The sequence below is a fragment of the Apodemus sylvaticus genome, chromosome 3, assembly GCF_947179515.1.
Source record: "Apodemus sylvaticus chromosome 3, mApoSyl1.1, whole genome shotgun sequence".
NCBI lineage: Eukaryota > Metazoa > Chordata > Mammalia > Rodentia > Muridae > Apodemus > Apodemus sylvaticus.
In genome coordinates this window covers 163,819,119-163,838,999 of record NC_067474.1, presented here as the reverse complement: position 1 = coordinate 163,838,999, position 19,881 = coordinate 163,819,119, and the positions used below count along the sequence as shown (strand labels likewise).

Below are 19,881 nucleotides of genomic sequence, written 5' to 3'. Positions count from 1 at the left end.
GAAGAAGAAGAAGAAGAAGAAGAAGAAGAAGAAGAAGAAGAAGAAGAAGAAGAAGAAGAAGAAGAAGAAGACATCTGAAAAGAAAGTCCCATAGCCACAGGCACTTGGACAATCCATTCACATTCTAACTCACAAGTCACACAGTGACAAAAAGAAAGCATTCTGTGAAAATTCCTGGTGAAAATTGGGTCTAACAAGCACTCACTAAGTGGTTACTAAAGGCAAGATGGAGAAAGCTGGAGAAGAAAAACTCCAGGAGATACAGCAGCTCCTGATCTCCAGGCTTCCAGACTGCAGTGAAAGTCGGGAACTCGGAGCAAAGACTATAAAAAGAACAGAAAGCCCTAGAAACTGCAGGGGAGGTTCAGAGGAGGTGCGCTGGGGACCAGGGAGGAGAGAGATTCATTCCGGCTGCTGATATGAAATTAATAAAACCAGAAAGGGAACATTCTTTCCCCGTGTAAATCTTCCCAGGGAGGAAGAAAAAAAATCTTCCTAAAATGTTTTTATTGCTGTTGCTATTTTAGTATTTTATTCATTATCTCCCTGTGAAGAACCTACCTACCCTTCAGAGGCCAGGACAAAGTCCATCTCCCGCTTGGCACCTTCCACAGAGCCCACCTGCCCTCCCAGAGATTCCCTAGAAGTCTCTTATCTCCCCTCACAGGCTGCTGGAGAGACCCCCATCTGGTGGCCTCTGAGCGTTTACTGCACACTGGCCCCAGGAGAGGTCCAACCCTCCCTTTCAAAATCAATATCAGTGCCGCAGGAATCTGTTAAAAACAAAAGCAGCCGAAACATGTAAAAACTTTTGAGAAATATTTCCATTTTTAGCAGACGGGGTTAGAACGGGACCCGTCCTAACACCCCTCCCTCACCACCCCTCACCCCCAAACCCATCCTGCCTTTGTCTTTGTTTCTAATTCCGAGTTTGGGGCTAGATGTGGTAGGCAGTCCCCCTTTTAATCTTTAAATATAGTTCTGAATATAATTACATTTTTATGCAGCACCGAGACATCATATCCTGGTAACAGGGCATTCTTGCGCTATTAACATCTGAGTTCAATCTCCTTCCCGTCTGTCTTCCATTGAGGACAGTTAGGAAGGCTGAGATGAAAGTGGTTGACATCATTTGTGAATTATGTGTATTTCCTTGTGCTGGATTCGAATGGGTTTTGCTCCTGGTGGTTTTGCACGTGTGAATACCAGGTTTTCTGGTAGCCCGGCTTTCACCAACCCCTCCCCCACCCCCCACTCCCACTTCAAGACAGGGTCACCATATCCAGTGCGGAGTTCACATACACACACACACACACACACACACACACACACACACACACGATGTTTACCTGGCATCCCCGTGGATGCAGGATTGCACTGTGAAGACTTGGACTCTCTGCTAAGGAGTCTGAGGCACTGACTGACCTGAGGAGCTGGAGCCCACAGAGATGGCAGGACACACCAAAATGGAACCGGCACATCCTGTACCAGGCCAGTACCTGAGCCACCACTTTCTAGAGCCGTGTTTGTGACAGACTCTGGGACCCTTATGTTCCAGATTGGGAGAAATATAACTGAGGTGAGGACTAGGTAGGGAGAAAGAGTGGTTGACTAACATACATGAGGCCACCAGTTGGACTTTATAAACTGGATGTGATGGCATATGCCTGTAATCCCAGCACTTGTGGGCTAGAGGCAGAAGGACCAGAAATTCGATATCACCTTTGACTATGTGGTGAGTCCAAGGCCAGACTGAACCATGAACCAGATAGTCTCTGACTATCTCACAAAACAAAACAAACAAAATCAAAACCTCTGGTACCATTCAGAGAAGCGGCAGGCACATGCCTGCCAACCCAGTACCAGGGTAGCAGAGGAAGCTTAAGACCAACTAAAGCCACACACTAAGACCGGGTCTCAGAATAAGAGTAAATGACTAGAAGAAGGCCAGTCGGTAAAGTGGTGGCCACACAGAATACGAGGACTTGAGTTCAGATCTCTAGATCCCTGTTGGAAAGAAAAAGCTATGAAGTGATGATTCTAGTGCCCACATGGTAGCTCACAACTGAAACTCCAGTTCCAGGGCATCAGAAATCCTCTTCTGGTTTTCACGTGCACCAGGTACATGTATGGTGCATAGACATATATGCAAGCAAAACACCTGTACAAATAAATTTAAAAAAACAGAAAAACAAAAGCCGTGGGCAGTGGTGGCACCCGCCTTTTATCCCATCATCTGAGTTTCAGGCCAGCCTGGTCTACAGAATGAGTTCCGGGATGGCCAGGGCTACACGGAAAAACCCTGTCTCAAACAAAACAAAACAAACAAAGAAAAAAAAACCCACACAAATAAATGTTTTTAAAAGCCCCATGCTATAGCATGTTCCTGCTAATCCCAGGATTTGGGAGGCAGAGGCAGGAAGATCCTTAAAGTTTACAAAGTGATCAGACTAGCTGAATAGCTAAGCTCCAGGTTCAGTGAAAGACTTTGTCTCAAAATATCAAGTTGAATGAGCAAGGTAGACATTGATTGGACATTAGCCTTCGGCTTCCATATTGGCGCATGCGCATACTCTAACCTGAGGCAGAGCGGGACAGTTACTACACTCCCACCTGTCTTCCACCCACAGCCAGGTATCTTTTCCTCATTCAGGACCCAGGCCTCTCTTTATCTCAGCCAGATCCAGCAGCATGCCTGACAGAATCACTAAGCTGTGTGGATGCGGCCGCTCTCCTACCCAGAGATTGAAAAGCTGTCATAGGAGAGTGAACCCAGGACAGGAAACACGACCTTGTGTGGCACATGCCTGTCACCAGCAGGTTCTTTACTTACCCACACACTGGAAAAAGTTCTCTACCGTCCAGTGTACTGGGGAGTCCATCTCTGCAAAGTCCAGGCTCAGGTCCACCCTGTAGAAAGCTTGGGTCGCTGAGGATTCTCTGGCTTCTTGGCATGGCTGTAGGGCAGCAAGACAGTGTGACAAGATGTACCCATGTCCTATGGCTGTCCCTGTTGGGGCCACCTCCAAAACCAAACTGAACCTTCAGGGTCTGAACGGAGAGGCCACCTCCCAGCCAGCCCCCTAAAGACCTGCTCTCTGCATTTCTGACTTCTGGCTCTAACTGTAGCCCAAGCAGGACTCCTCAGAGGGAATAGCATGGTGTGGCAATGCCCTCGGGACACTGACCTGGTCCTGAAGCAGCTGCGTGGCTGGTATGCTGACAACCACAAAGTCCCTGTCCTCAGCCACCGTGAAGGTGTCAGACTGCTGCACCTGAAGGAACCTGGGACTCAGAGACTCTTCAAAGAGGGATCCTCTTTTGACCAGACCCAGTCTCTGCTTGGGGATGTGAACTGAGATCTCCGACCCTGGCTGGGAAGACACTGCAAGGACATGTGACCCAGAAAATGAGTTACAGACGGGCAGTGGTGGAGCCTGCCTTTAATCCCAGCACTCGGGAGACAGAGGCAGGCGGATTTCTGAGCTCGAGGCCAGGCTGGTCTACAGAGTAAGTTCCAGGACAGCCAGAGCTACACAGAGGGAAAAAAAAAAATGAGTTACAGACACACAGGCCTTAGCACAGCCATGACCAGCCCCACACATTACTCAATTGATTTAGACACTGGGACTGGGCCCCAAGACCATTCCTGCATGGACCAGAACGAGGAGCTTCCTGCCCTCTTTCTGGTCCATCTTGCACGGACCATCCCAGAGGATGCTGTCATGTGGGAAGGTCACTGTGAAAGGCAGGTGCCAGGAGCAGGGTGGCCCCTCTCTCTAGGACTGTGTTCCGTGAGCCTGCTGGGTGCTCCTTCCATTACAAGTTGCTGTTGGGAAACAGCTCATCAGTTGTGTACACTTTAGTGAGAATTTTGTTGTGTCAGCCCTCTCACGGGGGCATTCTGAGCCAGCTCTGCAGTTGCTAAATGAAAGCATTTGTCTCCAAAATAAAGATATTTCAAATAACACCAACAGGGCAGGAGACGTATAGGGGGACTTGGCAAGGACTTTCTCCCAAGGCTCCCAAACTCCCCAGAGTTCTCACTCTGAAACTTATTTCATGATGAAATTCTAATCAAACCTGCAGGGTTCCTCATTTCTCATCTACCCACACAGGACAAAGCCCCTGGTCCATCTAACTTTGCATAGTGTTAGATGGATTTAGAATTTAAATCCCCTAGAGGCCAGCAGAGTACTTCCAGAGTCCTGGCCTCTCGGCAATGCAGAAGGGAGGGTATTACCTCTAACTAAGCCTTGCAGAATAGGAGCACAGATCTTTTCCCATTTTTGTCCTCAGCATCCCTGGAGTCTGCCCAGAGCCCCGAGACGTTCCCAGATCCCAGGTTAGCAGCCCTCCATAGATAGCCAAGGTCTCGCTCCTCACACCAGACAGCCTGCCCTGGCATCCCCTCAAACTCCTCCCATCACTGATGTTGGGGATAAGAAAAGAAGGGAAGAGACTGGGGTAGGGGGACAAGGTGGTTAGCAGAGGGGAGGAAACAGTGACATACAGTGCTTAAGTCGGAGAGGTGGGCATTAGGGGCACCCCTGGGTCTTACCCAGTGGGCACGCAGCCTCCAAGGAGTAGGCATCAGAACCGCTCACCAGCCACAAGGGTAGAAGCTCCAGGGAGGTGTTCTGCACCTGGGGAGGCAGGAAGGTCCCCCTGTGGCCACTGTTCCTTCCAGAGGCACATTCCCTCCTAGCCACCCCACCTTCCACCACCTCTGAACAAAGCCCCGAGAGTCAGACTCCAGGCCGGGGCCTGCTGCTCCGGTGCCACCAGGAAATATTATTTAGCCAGGATATTTTTAGCAGGAAGCAAGCTCGAGCAAATGTCATATGAACCGTCTTCTCTTACACGGCAACTTTGGGCTATTTAAAGAGATGGTAATTAGGCTCCTGCCACCATGATCAGGTCTCGCTGACTGCGTGATTGCCGGAGCCCCCTCATCTGCCGAGCGGTGCACTTTACGCTAATGGGGCCCAATTTTCGAAGCCGCCTGCCTAAATCTGTCCAGTCTCACAGGTGGACACGTGAGTTGGCATTCAGGGTAACAAAGTGTTCCTTGGGGGCCAGGCTACAGAGCCCTCCCTCAAACCTGAGGGTGTGGCCCGCCATCCACCACTGACCTCTTGCCTCTGAAGAAGTTCTTGTCTTGGGCTTTGGATGGTGATCGTGGTGGCACCAATATCCACCTCCAGTCCCATCAAGCTGGCATCCTCCAGAGAAGCCACCAACTCCCCTCGAAGGGACAGCAGCCATGGTGTCTGAAGAGATAAGACAAAGTCACAATCTGGTCGACCATGGTCCCTCGGGGGCCAAGGAACACGGGTACTTGGGGGATTCTCAAGAGGATAATGGGGTTACAGAGAAATCGCCAGGCCAAGGGGTATGGTGGCAGCTTCTTAGAGACTCTGGCATCCTTATACTTCAGGGGAACAGACCTCTCATGGGGATGCTTGGAAAACAAACGAACATGCTATGCTCCAAAGAGCAGGGCCAGCCTCTGAGCCTATGTACTGTCCAGGCCAGCAAGGCGGGCACCCTGTTGTCCTGGCCTCTCTTTGCCACGCTCTAGTGGGACGCTGGCAACTGGCGTTTTGAATAAAAGTGGATGTCTGGTAATGAAAGTGGTACAAGGATGAACCACACTGCAGCCCAGAGCAGTCCAGGAAGACTTTAGAACGAATGGCAGGCAGGGACTCAAAGGAATTCGAGGGGTCCCAGGTGGCTGTGGGAGGAAAAGCCAGCACCTGGGACCGCAGTGACTCGTGCCCACATTCCTAACGCCTGGGAGTGTGGGGCGGGGGCTTTCCATGAGTTAGGTAACAGTTTGGGCTATATAGTAAAACCTTGTCACAAAACAACAAAAACTTGGGGGCAAAGCATAGCTCAGGTGGTAGAGCAGTTGTCTAGCATGCCCTAGGTGTGATTCCTTGAGCTGTTTAAAAAATAATAATAAACAAAAAACCAGTCTTGATGGCACACACCCATTCAGTGGGTAAGGAACGGCAAGATGCTTCAGCAGGTGACCACTTGCTACCAAGCCTCGTGACTTGGGTTCAGCCATGAGGCATCTGTAGAAAGAGAGACTCTTCTAGATTCCCTCTTTGACACTCAGCAGATAGAGACAGGAAGGCCAAAAGTTCAAGGTCATCCTCAGCTACTTAGTGAGTTCGAGGCCAGCCTGGGCTACAAGAGACCCTATCTTTAAAAAAAAAAAAAAAAGAAAAGAAAGAAAGAAAGAAAAGAGAGGAGAGAGAGAGAGAGAGAGGGAGGGAGGGAAGGAGGAAGGTCTGAGCTTTGCTGCACACACCTTTGAAGCCAGCATTCAGGAAGCAGAGGCAAGTGGATCTCTGTAAGATCAAGGCCAGCCTGGGCTACATAGAAAACTTAAGGCCAGTCAGGGCTACTTAGTGAAAATTCTGTCTTAAAACAAAAGAGGGGGAAGAGAGAGGAGGGAAGTCGGAGAGAGGGAAATAGAGAAGATGGTTATGTACCACAGGATTGGGTGCCCTTGCAAAGGAGCCAGCTCCTGCCACTGGGGGCCTTTCAGGGCAAATCTTAGCACAGCAGGACCCAGAGGCTTCAGACTTTTCCAGATAGCTTCAGACTTCTGCATGGAGGGGTGTGTGTGTGTGTGTGTGTGTGTGCCAGTTTTGCCAAGACCCAGACCCTCGAAGGTCACTACTGTCCACGGACACTCTCCACAGAAGGGCCATGGAAGTGACACCCTCCTGCCTCAGAGCCTAGCAGAACCCTTCAGAACAATGCCCTTCCCACACCTACCTGTCCACCATCAGTCCTTGGAGGCCAGGGCCTAGAGACCTGCAGAACAGAGAGGAAGGAACATCTGTGTGCTGTGGGCAGAGGCGAGTGAGCCTTTGTCTGGGCAATTGCCTCAGCAGGAGTCCAGAGAGAGAGCCCAGGCTGCCCTGAGAGAGAGCCGGGGCTGCCCTGATTGTTTGCTCATTAAGATGAGAGAAAATCATTTATGTTCTGGGACTCAAGTGTCAACAGACCCAGGGAAATGTCACCTCAGCTGCTGCCCTGGGCTAGGCTGGGGCACAGAGCACAGCTGGCAAGGTGGAGTGTGTGTGTGCCGCATGGCCCCGCTGTTCAAGACAGCAGGTGAGTCCCAGGCCTCTGCCTCATCTTACCCCAAGGCCCCACTTCTTCCTCCTTCCCTACAGGCTCCAATAAGCCAAGCTACAAGTGTGCTCACCCTCAATGCCATGCTCCGAATGCCCAATCATCTCCGTTTTCCCGGTGAAGAACTCTCAATGCTAAAATAAGGACGGTCTCAGGCAGTCCTGGACAGCTGCTCTCTCCCTGCCCCTGAGCCTCGAGGTGTGGCCAAGGGACCTGCCTGAGTCCAGCTGTCCCATCTACATTTCCTTTACTACATTATTTATGTATTTATTATGTCAGCGTGGAGGGGGCACACACCTGCCACAGAGTGTGTGCAGGGGTCCACAGACCACTTGGGGGGAGTCAGCTGTTTCCTTCCACCGTGTGAGTCCTGGACTCGGAACTCGGGTTGTCAGGCTGGGGTGGGAGGGCCTTTAGCAGCTGAGCACCTCAAAGTTCTCCTCTTCCCCTTCTACTGCCCCACTCCCCCCACTCCCCCCACTCCCACCCCCTTTATCTTTGTTGCAAGCTTGAGACACAGGACAGACCCAAGGCTAACAGAGAGCGACTCCCTCCCCTCCCCTCCACCTATAAAAGTTAAGGACGCTGAGTCCAAAAAGACTAATGAACCGGCACAGCTCTCCCACCTAAGGCTACACCCTCTCCACGACATGTACGGAATCTATTCTTTCAGGCCCGGAGACAGGCGGATGAGGTTAGGGATATCGCGCCCCCCCCCCACCCCACCCCGCCCCCGCCCCATTCCTCTCAGCCTTGTCAGAGCCTTAGCTGCTGCCCCTGGCCTCAGAGACACCCGCCCGCCCCCACCATTGCCCACGGGGCTCAGCACAGCCCACAAGGAGCCTGTAATTTCCTTGCCTTGGGGGTACTGACTTCACTTTGGAAGCGGAGAGGAAGGAGCAGGAAGACATCTGAGGTTTGCTGAGATGGTAAAGGGATTCCACATTTCCCAGGTCAGCCACCAAAGCCTCCTGCCTGTCTCTCACCACCACCACCCCCGCACCCCTCCCCGCGCCCGTGCTACTGCAACAGGGCAGCCCTAGGGGCTGGGCTCTTCCACGGAAGAAACAATTTTGTGTAAAGAAACAAAAAGACATGGGATCAAGCGCATTGTCCAAACCCACCGTGTCTTTTAAGTGGCCACGAGCAGACTATATTTAGGGCCGGCAGACTTTCAGCAGGACCTCGGGCAGTCTTCCCTGGGAGCAATCGCTAATCACTGCATTGAGTTTACAGGTGCCCCTGGGCACACTTAACCCAGGGCAATGAATAGTTATTGCGAAGCCTCCCGCTCGGGGCTTGTGGGCACACTTAAGCAAGCTCGCAGATCGCTGTGTGCAGGGCATGACTCGGGTACACCCTTGGGCACCCTGTGCCATCAGCAGGGAGAAGCAGAGTATTAAATATCTATGTGCCCTGTGCCCACAGCTGCATTTAGCCAAGGGCAAGGCTGGTGTAACGGCTTTAATTAAAACTTAATGCAAGTTCAAGGTGCAGCCATGGAAGCGGCTGCAGAAGCCACCAGGAATGAATCAGTCAATTCGATGAGGTGCTGAGGGTCTCTGACGGGGGGGGGGGGGGGGGGGGGGGAGGGGAGGAAACGCAGGAGCCTGGGGCACCTGAGACCCATTGCTCTCACATAGCGGATTCTCTGCGACTCCACCCAGGGGCACGAGGGTCCTGTAGGTTCCAACATCTACACTGGGGAAGGATGCTGAGGATCTGGGCATGTCAAAAGGGACAAAGTGGGCGCTTGGCTGGCTACTAGCTCGCTTTCCTCCGGGCTCAGGTCCAATGTTATACGACTCTGACAACCTTGTCCCCCTGGTGGCTGATCCTAGAATTACAGGTCAGTGTGAAGAGAAGCGACCAGCCCCGGACTGTCAGTCAAACCCATGTCCCATGACTATGCTGAGGGATCTTTAAGATGAGGTGTGACTCTTAGGAACAGCAACACCCTGCCCCAGCAAGGTTAAGATCCCTTCGGATCTGATCATTTGGCACCAGGCACTAGGGTAGAGCCTGGCCTTTGGCACGTACATTCAGATGCTTTTTAAATGGATGTAGTTGTCATCAGCTGGTCTTTCCCCCTCTCCTCTCCTCCTTCCTCACGTCATCAGGCAAAATTGGGCATCTGAGGTTTTGGGGATGTTTGGATTATTTATTTATTCTGTAGGTAGATGTATATGCGTGTATCATGGATCGTGTGTGACAGTTGGAGGACAACTCGCGGGAGTCATTTCTCTCCTTCCTCTCTCTATGCAGGTTTCAAGAGCCAAGCTCAGGCTTGGTGCCAAGAACCTTTACCCACTTGCTGGAAAGCTCCTACCTTCTAACCCAGACTGAGTTCAAACCTACAATTCTCTTGCCTCAACCTCCTGCGAGTGGGATTCCAGAAGTGCGCCGTCAAACCCTGATCTAAACTCGCCATTCTGTTTGGCCACACAGCATTCACAAAATGAAGGTTAAGATCTTTGGATGCTGGACATGGTTCCGTGGGTAGCGTTCCCTTAGTGTGCATGCGGCCATAAATTAATCCCCACCATTGCATAAACCAGGTGACGCGGTGTCACACTGGTGATCCTAGCACTTGGGGTGGGGGGTGCAGGCAAGAGAATCAGAAGTTCAAGGTCATCTTCTGCCGGCGTGGTGAGTTTGAGGCCAGCCTGAGAAACCTGAGACCCTCGGAGCAAAACAAGTGAGTGCCTGCTCACTGTACAGTGAATAAAATGAACAGTTTTCTCTTGCTGAGGAGTCGGGGCCTCGTGCATGCCTGACAGGCGCTCTGTGAAAAAGTCAGCTTTTTATCATGTAATTTTGCATACAACTATAGACATCCTGTTTGTCATTAAAAAGCTGAAAATGCTGGGCGGTGGTGGTGCACACCTGTAATCCCAGCACTCTGGGAGGCAGAGGCAGGCAGATTTCTGAGTTCAGCCTGTAGGCCAGCCTGGTCTACAGAGTGAGTTCCAGGACAGCCAGGGCTACACAGAGAAACCATGTTTCAAAAAAACCAAATCCAAAAAAAAAAAAAAAAAGCTGAAAATTCTAGCACTGGGCGGAGCTTGAGCAGCTGCTCAGAGAAGGCTTGTTCTAGCTGGCCAAGGCCCCTCATACTCCACACTCATGGCGCCCTTCTGCCGCTGCCTGCTTTGAGACCTCGGCCACTCTCGTGGCTCCGCCGACTTGTCCACTCTGTAAAATGGGTCTGTAAACAGCTCCTCCTGCCTACTGTGAGACGCGTCAGCGTCAGCCAGGCAGGGGCAGGGCAGCCATGGTGGAGCGGCAGAGCCGTTGCCTAATCAATGTCTAGCCTTGAGTTCCATCCTCAGCACCAAAATAATAAACCACAAAGCAGCAACATCCATGCCTGACACGGCAGGGTAGGTGGGAAGAGAAACTGCTCTGAGGGGATGAAAACTCGGTTCCATTCCTTATTCTCTCTCTGTCCGGCACACAGCATTTCTGCCGTGGGTTTGCAACCCGCCCCCGCCCCCAGCCTGGTCTCTCTCTGTTCCAGGGCCATGGAGAAACTTGAGCCCTGGGATGCTACCAGGCAATGACAGCACACAGCTGGAATAGGCCACAGGCCTGTGTTGGGATCTCCAGTTGGGATGTTACATCTGAAATCCATCGCTCCTCACGGCTGGGGATGGAGCCTCGGACCACGAGCACCCCCAACCCTGATGTCTATAAACCTTTGCCATGACCTAGGTTAAAAACGAGGACCGGAAGCTGGGGAAACTGTTCGGTGCATGAAGCACATGCCTCAAATGTAAAGACCTGCTAAGCAGTGGTGGCGCACACCTTAAATCCCAGCATTTGAGAGGCAGAGGCAGGTAGATTTCTGAGTTCGAGGCCAGCCTGGTCTACAGAGTGAGTTCCAGGATAGCCAGGGCTACACAGAGAAACCCTGTCTCGAAAAACCAAAAAAAAAGTAAAGACCTTGGGGCTGGAGAGATGGTTCAGGGGTTAAGAGCACTGACTGCTCTTCCAGAGGTCCTGAGTTCAATTCCCAGCAACCACATAGTGGCTCACAACCATCTGTAATGGGATCTGATGCCCTCTTCTGGTGTCCATGAAGAGAGTGCGCTACATGTATAAATTAAATAGATAAATCTTTTTCTAAAAAAAATATAAGGACCTGAATTTGGATCGCCAGAACCCACATAAAGCCAGATGCAGTAGGCGGGGTCTGTAATCTCATCGTTCCTTCAGCAAGATAGGAGTCAGAGTCTAGGGGCTCCCCAGAAGTTCGAAGGCAGCCGCCTGACACTTGGAGCTGCAAGTGAGAGGCTGTCTTCGGCAAAGTGAAAGGTGAGACCGACACCTAAGGTTGTCCTCTCACTCCCACTGTCCTTGGGACACACAGGAGAAACTCATACATATGAACACACACACACACACACACACACACACACGCGCGCACACACACACACACACACACACACACACACACACACACACGCACACACCCAGGGAGGGGAGAAGAGGGCGGGAGAGGGAGGGAGAGAGGGTGGAGCCAGCAACATTCCTTAATCCAATGAGAAGGACACAGATGTTGGTTGGATGCTGCTCGGATAACTTCGCCACTCACCCCATCCCCTACCCTGACAAAGACCTCACTGGTCAAAAGCCCAGGGAAGGTGGCTCCCAGCCAACATCACGAAGATCCAGAGAGAATGGTCCTGTCCGTGTCTCTGTCGTCTGCTTTGCTGGGCTATGTCCCCAGGCTCAGGAGCCACACCGTTCTAACTGGGCCTTTGAAGGGAAGCCAGGCCAGGATGCCCCGCCCGCCACCACCTCGGGCGCCCTCCCGGGGCCTCCCCGGGCTGTCACCTGGATGAATGAGGGGTGGCAGCGGACACTCTGCTCGGTCAGCCTTGCCGCGGTCATGGGACACGTCATCGTGTAGCGGTCACTCTGCTTCAACCTTTTTGCTCCTTTTTGAAACATTCTGATTTCCAACCTGTAATTTGCCTTCTGGAGGCCAGGCAGAATTCATGGAAGAAGGAAATGCAGTGAATAGGCCACGATTATAGGTCGGCCTTTATTCGCAGTGGACATGATTAGTGCAGGTCTCTTGCAAGCCTGCCTGTCTCGTGGAAGAGCTAAGAAGCAGGTGGAAGGACCCCAGGGACTGGGAACCTCGGCAGATTCTGGCCTGTGACAGTTCAGCCCCCACAGGGGAAGCCCCCCCCCCCGTGGGGATACCCCTGGGGCTGGGGACCGCTATACCTTTTTAGAAGATCACCCTTAAAGAGACAACACAGCAGTTTGTGTCTCTTCATCCCTGACAACATGCTGGCTTGTGGCCTGGTTCATTTGACCCCAGTAAGAAATCCCTTGGTCCCATTTTACAGCTGAGGCAGCTGAGGCACAGCAACTTAGCAAGAATCCCGTGGCCACATCTACAATAGACTTTCAGCATGTCAGGCCAAGCCTGATTGAGTTCTAAGAGAGTCAGGTCTCTGTTATATAGAAAAGCCTAGGGAAGTGGTGTGTGTGTGTGTGTGTGTGTGTACAGAACTAGAGGCAGAGCCGGGCGGTGGTGGCGCACGCCTGTAATCCCAGCACTTTGGGAGGCAGAGGCAGGTGGATTTCTGAGTTTGAGGTCAGCCTGGTCTACAGAGTGAGTTCCAGGACAGCCAGAGCTGCACAGAGAAATCTGTCTCAAAAAAACCAAATCCAAAAAAAAATAAGAACTAGAGGCAGTAGTGTATACCTTTAGTCCCAGCACTTGGGAGGCAGAGGCAGGCAGCTGTCTGTGAGTTCGAAGTCAGCCTCATGTGCTAACAAACCCAGGCCAGCCATGGGTTTATAGTGAGACCCTGTGTCAAAGCAGCAACCAAAAGAGCTGACCGTGTAAGTCCGTGGATGTGCAGTGGGCTGGCACCCTGGCATACACGAGGCCCTGACTTCCGGCCTCAGAACAGCAAGTAACTAGTTTCTCCAACCCACCTCTTTCTGTACAAAGCAAGCAGAGTACAGTGCTCGGAAGACGAAGCTTCCCTCATGAGCAGGGTGCAAGAGGTAGCCACACTTGGTAAGAAGAGAATCCAGGTGGTTGGGGGCCCTCTCGGTGCCTATGACAGAAACAGACAGAACCACGGGAGACCAGCGGAAGTGAGGTCAGGAGTTTCCAACATCCAGACGCAAGCCCAAGGCTGCTCCGCCCTGGACCTGCAGAGAACAGAGTCGCAGAAGGCAGGCGGACGCCTACAGAAGCCAACATACAGACTGCCCTGTCCCAGCCACCTCTCTCAGCTCTGGGCCCAGCCTGGGTTGCAGAAGTTGTCTCCTAGCTTCTCCCCAACTTCCTTCAGCGCCACCCCCAGCAACCCACGGAGTCCCACTCGCGCCTGTGCCAGTTCGCTCCACTCTCCACTCCGAGAGACCCCGTGCGAGGAACCCAAAGCCTCTGACTGCCCTCCCTCTGCCGTAGCCACAGGCTTTCCTGCCTTCTAACACGTTGTGGGTGCACAGCCTTTCCACTGACTGAGTCTTCTGTGTCTCTTCTCAATGCCTGCGTGACTCAGTCCGCCACTCCCAAGTCTTTTAAGAAAAGCCCCCTTGTCAACGATGTCTCTGCCGGGAGAGAGACTCCATCACTCCTCTCCAAACCTCTCCCATTCCCAGGGTGCCTTTCTGCATCACACCTTACCACCCAAAAAAACAAAACAAAACAAAACAAAAAACCATGACAATGACTATAGCAATGGTCCTGTTGCCCTCTGCTCAAAAGCCAGCCCCGTGGCGCCAGGAGTATTTATCTGTTTTGTTCTTTGCCATATTCCTAGTGCCTTTTAAGTAAGCTGAGTCTGGCTCTCAAGTAAACATTCATCGGATGAGGAGTATCGCCGAGCAGAGGGATTACAGGTAGTTTTCATTATCGTCTTTAGATTTCTTCTGTTTCCATAATTATCTCGTGTTGCTTTTGAGGTTTTTTTTTTTTTTTTTTTTTTTTTTTTTTTTTTTTTTTTTTAAGTTTCAGCTGATGGCAGACGAACACACACCTTTGCAGGAGACAGCTTTCGAAGCCTGGATGTGTGTGTGGGGGGGGCTCTCTGGTGACATGCTTCCCTTTTTAAGAGCACGCAGCCTTCACGGCTATCTTTAGCAGGAGATCAAGGCCGAGCCTGTGGCTCTGAAAGGCAGATCACTGGGGAAATAAAGTGTCTAAGCCTGGATGTGCAAATTGACCCGGATCGCTTTCGTTTCCCATTCACGTCTGCACTTTGTAAATATTTGCCCGCATCCCCGCTGCTCACACCTGCCTGCTGTCCCCTCGACTTTATGGGAGGCAGCAGGCAACATCATTTCTGCTTCCCCACCTGGCGCTGCTGAGCCAAAGAAACAGTCTCCCTCCGAAGCCACAGGTGTCTCTGACAGCGCCTAAAACTAATGGCCTGTGGCTGGCTGCTGTGACTAATTCCCTGATTATTGACTTTATGATTTTACACTTAAAACTTCTTTATAATAACACACAGAAATGTTTAATGGGCTCTATCCAGAACCATAAAAATTACTTATTGAACAAGCGTTTTAAAACTATTAATCTATTGTTTTCCATTAATAATGGCTTTCCAAAGAACGGGCGACAGCTTAATGTATCCTCGGCGTTTTTCTCCTGGAAAAGTGGCCTTTTAATACACAAATGCCGCTCCAGTTCCCGGGAGGCGTCGCCGGCTGGCTGACCATCCCAGGGCCAATTTGGGATTCAGGACACACCAGTCCCAGAGAGCACTTTAGAATGTCCAAACTAAGCTGGGCGTGGTGGCTCACACCTGTAATCCCGGCGCTGGGAGGCTGAGACAGGAGGACTGTCATGAGTTTGGGGTCAGCCTGGATTGCACAGAGCTCTAGGGTAGCCTGAGTCACAGTATATGACCCTGCCTTCAAAAAAATAAGGGAAGGGAAAGAAAAACACACTCAGAGATGGGAAGTTCCCTGCCTCGATTTCTTCATTCTTGTACAACAACGGAAAATTTTGAGTGTCTGAATTGCAGCCTCTGTGATTAAAGCTGCAACAGGAGATGAGCTGCGAGTACATTATCTCTGTTCTGGTTCCTTCTAGAAGTTTCCAAAGGTCTTCCCACTTTGCACTGGGTAAGCTCATGCTCAGAGTTTTCTGAAAGTGATAACTGCCCCTCTTGTTGTCTGTTTTAGGCACGAGAGTCTCCCACCAAGCATGAGATCATGGTTCCTGAGGGTAAAACTTGTGGACCAGAGACTGGAGAGCTGGCTCAGTGGTTAAGAGCCCTGGCTGCTGCTCTTCCAGGGGACCTGGGTTTGGCTTCTAGCACGCACATGGTGGCTCACAAAGGTCTGTAATCCCAGTCCTAGAAGATGGACTTACATGCAGGCAAAGCACCCATACAAACTCAATAAAGGTTAAAACCGGAAAAAGAAAGGACTTGTCTGGCTGGAGAGATGGCTCAGCAGTTAAGAGCACTGACTGCTCTTCCAAAGGTCCTGAGTTCAAATCCCAGCAACCACATGGTGGTTCACAACCATCTGTAATGAGATCTGACGCCCTCTTCTGGTTCATCTGAAGACAGCTACAGTGTACTTACATATAATAAATAAGTCTTGAAAGAAAGAAAGAAGAGAGAGAGAGAGAGAGAGAGAGAGAGAGAGAGGAAGGAAGGAATTGTGGACCAGCAAAATGGCGGGCTAAAGGCGCTTGCCACTAACCCTGATGACTTGAGTTCAAATTCAGATCCACTTAGTTGAAGGAAAGAAATAGTCCTGACCTCCACATGAACACTTGCAGCGCAGTTTTGTAAGCTCGTGCGCTTTGGGATACACTAGCACCTGATGGACACTTCCATCCAGTGAGCAAATATCTTTTAGGAGTCTCCAAAACAAGAAATAGAGTCCTTAGTCCCGGAGACACACAGCTATCAATCAGCATGGAGCCCTGGGCTGTGCCTGCTCCCAACTACCTGCAGGTGGCGCTGACGGCAAGCGGTGTGAACGAGGGTAGCAGGCCATTTTAAGGAGGGACCAGAGGAGGAGACCGGGTGAGAGCGCCGCCGGGAGGGATCTGTCTTGGGGAAGGGCAGGGCAGCCCTGGGAAGAAGGCAGCACTTGTGCCCTGGGGCGAGGGACGCCCAGGAGATCCCCCTTAGCAAAGGCTCCAGCCAGTCAATGGCTGAGCATTGGGAACCCCGGGTCTGAGAAGATGGCTTACCCGGCAGGAGCAGCATCCCAGCCAGCCACTGCCTCAGACCCTGCACGTGGCTCCTCGGGATCCGCAGGGTCATGTAGTCTGAGAAGCACTCGACCTTCTCTGTGAGACAAAAAGAAACTTCTGAGGAGGGGGTGGGCAGGCCTCCTTTCCATCCTGCTGCGGTGGACCAGCTAGGAAAGACGGGGAACCATGTGATTTACTTGTGAGTGTAAGCACCGATGTCAGGACTGGGTCTAAATCCCCACCGCGAGTGTGTGTGTGTGTGTGTGTGTGTTTGTGTGGTGTGTGTGTGGTGGTGTGTGTGTGGTGTGTGTGTGTGTATGTGTGTGTGTGTTTGTGTGGTGTGTGCGTGGTGGTGTGTGTGTGTGTGTGTGTGTAGTGCTTGTGTGGTGTGTGCATGTATGGTGTGTGTGTGGTGTGTGTGTGAGGTGCCTGTGTGGTGTGTGTGTGTGTGTGTATGTGTGTGTATGTGTGTGTGTATGTGTGGTGTCTGTGTGTGTGTATGTGTGGTGTCTGTGTGTGTGTGTGTATGTGTGTGTGGTGCATATGTGTGTGTGTATATGTGTGTGGTGCATGTGTGTGTATGTGTGTGTGTATGTGTGGTGTGTGTGTGTGTGAGGTGCCTGTGTGGCGTGTGTGTGTGTGTGTGTGTGTGTGTGTGTGTGTGTGAGGTGCCTGTGTGGTGTGTGCATGTGTGTGTATGTGTGGTGTGTGTGTGTGTGTGTGTGTGCACCTGTAGCTTACTCTGTTTCTTCCTGGAATTGATTATATGCTGATGATGATAAAGATGAGGATATGGATAAGGATGACAAAGGACCAGAGTGATGGCAGTGATCACAGACACCGATGGTGGCCCCCAACCTACGCTCTTTTCCAGTGTCTGATCTTAGCATGCATCCCTGTGGGGGCTGGAGAGATGGCTCAGCGGTTAAGAGCATTGACTGCTCTTCCGAAGGTCCTGAGTTCAATTCCCAGCAATCACATGGTGGCTCACATCCATCTGTAAGGAGATCTGACGCCCTCTGCTGGTGTCTGAAGACAGTGACAGTGTATTCATATAATAAATAAATAAGTAAATCTTAAAGAAAAAGAAAAAAGAATTCATCCTTGTGCCAGGATGAACTGCAGCTGTCAGTAACACCCTTCCTGCGGTCTGGGAGTTTCTCTAGAGAACAAGTTAACCTGAGGGCCCGGCCCTGTTCTTATGACCCTGTCACATCTCCTCTCTCAAAGATGAGTGAATAACAGAAAGCCTGGGGGCTGAGGCTATGGCTCGGTGGAGATGGACTTCCGCTAAGCAAGCACGAGGGTCTGAATTCAAGTCCCCAGCACCCACGCAAGAGCCACGAGTGGCCGTATATACACTCTCGCCCCTGTGCTGATGGGTAGCGAGCCAGGGGGACCCTCGAGGTTTGTCGGCCACCAGCTTAGCTCCAGTTCAGTGAGCGAGCTTGTCTCAAGCGAGGTGGGAAGGGAGGAAGGACAGGTGATTCCCTCCTCTGGCCTCTACATGTGTGACGCGGCACATAAACCCCAACAGGTGCATATATATCATACACGTACACACACGATAAATTAATATGTAAAAAGTGGGAGCCGGTGAGGTGGCTCGGCAAGGCGTGGTCCTTGCCACCAAACATATCAGCCTGTCAACCCGAGTTAGGCTCCCAGAGCCCATGTGCCTCAGGTGTCCACTGCTGTGATCAATGGCCTGACCAAGAGAAGCTTGGGAAGAAAAGGATTCGTCTCAGCCCACTCCGACGTGAAGAGAAATCAGAGCAGCAGGCGGCACAGGAGCCGCAGCAGGGGCCATGGCCGGCTGCTCGCCATGGCTTGTTCAGCCTGCTGGCTTGCTTGCTTTCTTTCTTTCTTTCTTTCTTTCTTTCTTTCTTTCTTTCTTTCTTTCTTTCTTTCTTCGTTTTGTTGTTATTTTCCACCCTTAGATTTTTTTTCTTATTTCTTATTGTTTCATTTATTTACATTCTTTTTGTTTGTTTGTTTTTTGTTTTTTGTTTTTTGTTTTTTGGATTTGTTTTTTTCGAGACAGGGTTTCTCTGTATAGCCCTGGCTGTCCTGGAACTCACTCTGTAGACCAGGCTGGCCTCGAACTCAGAAATCTGCCTGCCTCTGCCTCCCAAGTGCTGGGATTACAGGCGTGCGCCACCACTGCCCGGCCTGTTGTTATTTTCAAGACAGGGTTTCTCTGTGTAGCCCTGACTGTTACTCACTGGAACTCACTCCGTAGACCAGGCTGGCCTCGAACTCAGAAATCTGCCTGCCTCTGCCTCCCAAGTGCTGGGATTACAGGCGTGCGCCACCACTGCCCGGCCTGTTGTTATTTTCAAGACAGGGTTTCTCTGTGTAGCCCTGACTGTTACTCACTGGAACTCACTCTGTAGACCAGGCTGGCCTCGAACTCAGAAATCTGCCTGCCTTTGCCTCCCAGAGTGCTGGGATTACAGGCGTGTGCCACCACAGCCCGGCTGACAGCCTGTTTTCTTATACAGCTAAGGACTACAGCCCAGGGATGGCACTGCCCACAGTAGACTGTTCCCGCTCCTACGCCAATCATGAATCAAGAAAGTGCCAAGTGTTATATACAACACCTTTAATCCTAGTACTCTGGAGGCAGAGGCAGGTGAATCTCTGTGAGTTCCAGGCCAGACAGGACTACATGAGACCCTGTCTCAAAAACAAACAAACAAACAAACAACAGCAACCCAAACAAAAACCCTACAATACTCTGTGGCTGGAGAGGTAACTCAGTGGAAGAGCACCAGCTGCTCTTCCCGAGGTCCTGAGTTCAAATCCCAGCACCCACATGGTGGCTCACAACCATCTGTAATGGGATCTGATGCCCTCTTCTGCTGTGTCTGAAGGCATCGACAGTGGACTCATATAAATAAAATAAATAAATAATTCTTTTTTAAAAATGAGTAGGGAGTTGGGTGGCGAGTGAGTGACAATGGAGACCCCAGGACTCCACTGGCTCAGTGAAGTCTGGGCTCTGCTAATCTCTTTGCCAGGAGTTTGAAGAGAAGTCCGTCACTCCTCTGGACTCTAATGCAAAAATGAGATAGTGATCATGGTGCAGTGGTGCACACCTTTAATCCCAGTCCTCAGAAGGCAGAGGCAGGCAGATCCCTGGTGGTCTACAGAGTGAGTTCTAGGACAGCCATGGCTACAGAGAAACCTTGTCTTGAAGAAACAAAATCAAACAACAACAAAGGTGAGAACAACAAACAAATCCGTGGCCACCAAGACTCCCTGCCAGGCCTGGTGCAGGAGACTGCGCCAGACCTTCCAAAACAAGCCAGGACCTGCCTCGGGCACCAGTCGCCCCTGAGAACCCCAGCTCTTGGCCCGCCATCCAGGCTGGTGGGCTGGCTACGAATGCCTTCTGGCTTCCTCGTAACCACAGCAAATCCTTATCGGTCTGGGGAGAGGGGACCGCCCAAAGCCTGCTGTGAACCAGAAAAGCGTGATTGATTTACCTGTCAGAGCTGCGTGCGCTGGGCGAGGCCGGT

General features: G+C 51.4%; 1 protein-coding gene across 1 annotated transcript in view; it reads right to left on the bottom strand.

The window, feature by feature from the left end:
* Nucleotides 1–705: 705 nt before the first annotated feature.
* The window catches only part of C3H1orf127 (chromosome 3 C1orf127 homolog), a 27,923-nt gene continuing 8,747 nt past the window's right edge, over nt 706–19,881 (bottom strand). The window contains exons 2-11 of the mRNA XM_052175755.1: nt 19,849–19,881; nt 16,355–16,453; nt 13,120–13,244; nt 11,998–12,141; nt 6,796–6,834; nt 5,136–5,273; nt 4,562–4,646; nt 3,189–3,385; nt 2,834–2,957; nt 706–773 (exon numbers count right to left, since the gene is read on the bottom strand). The exon at nt 19,849–19,881 is cut by the window's right edge and continues 68 nt beyond it. Coding sequence (XP_052031715.1) covers nt 706–773; nt 2,834–2,957; nt 3,189–3,385; nt 4,562–4,646; nt 5,136–5,273; nt 6,796–6,834; nt 11,998–12,141; nt 13,120–13,244; nt 16,355–16,453; nt 19,849–19,881 — 1,052 coding nt within the window. The remainder of the gene's footprint in view (nt 774–2,833; nt 2,958–3,188; nt 3,386–4,561; nt 4,647–5,135; nt 5,274–6,795; nt 6,835–11,997; nt 12,142–13,119; nt 13,245–16,354; nt 16,454–19,848) is intronic.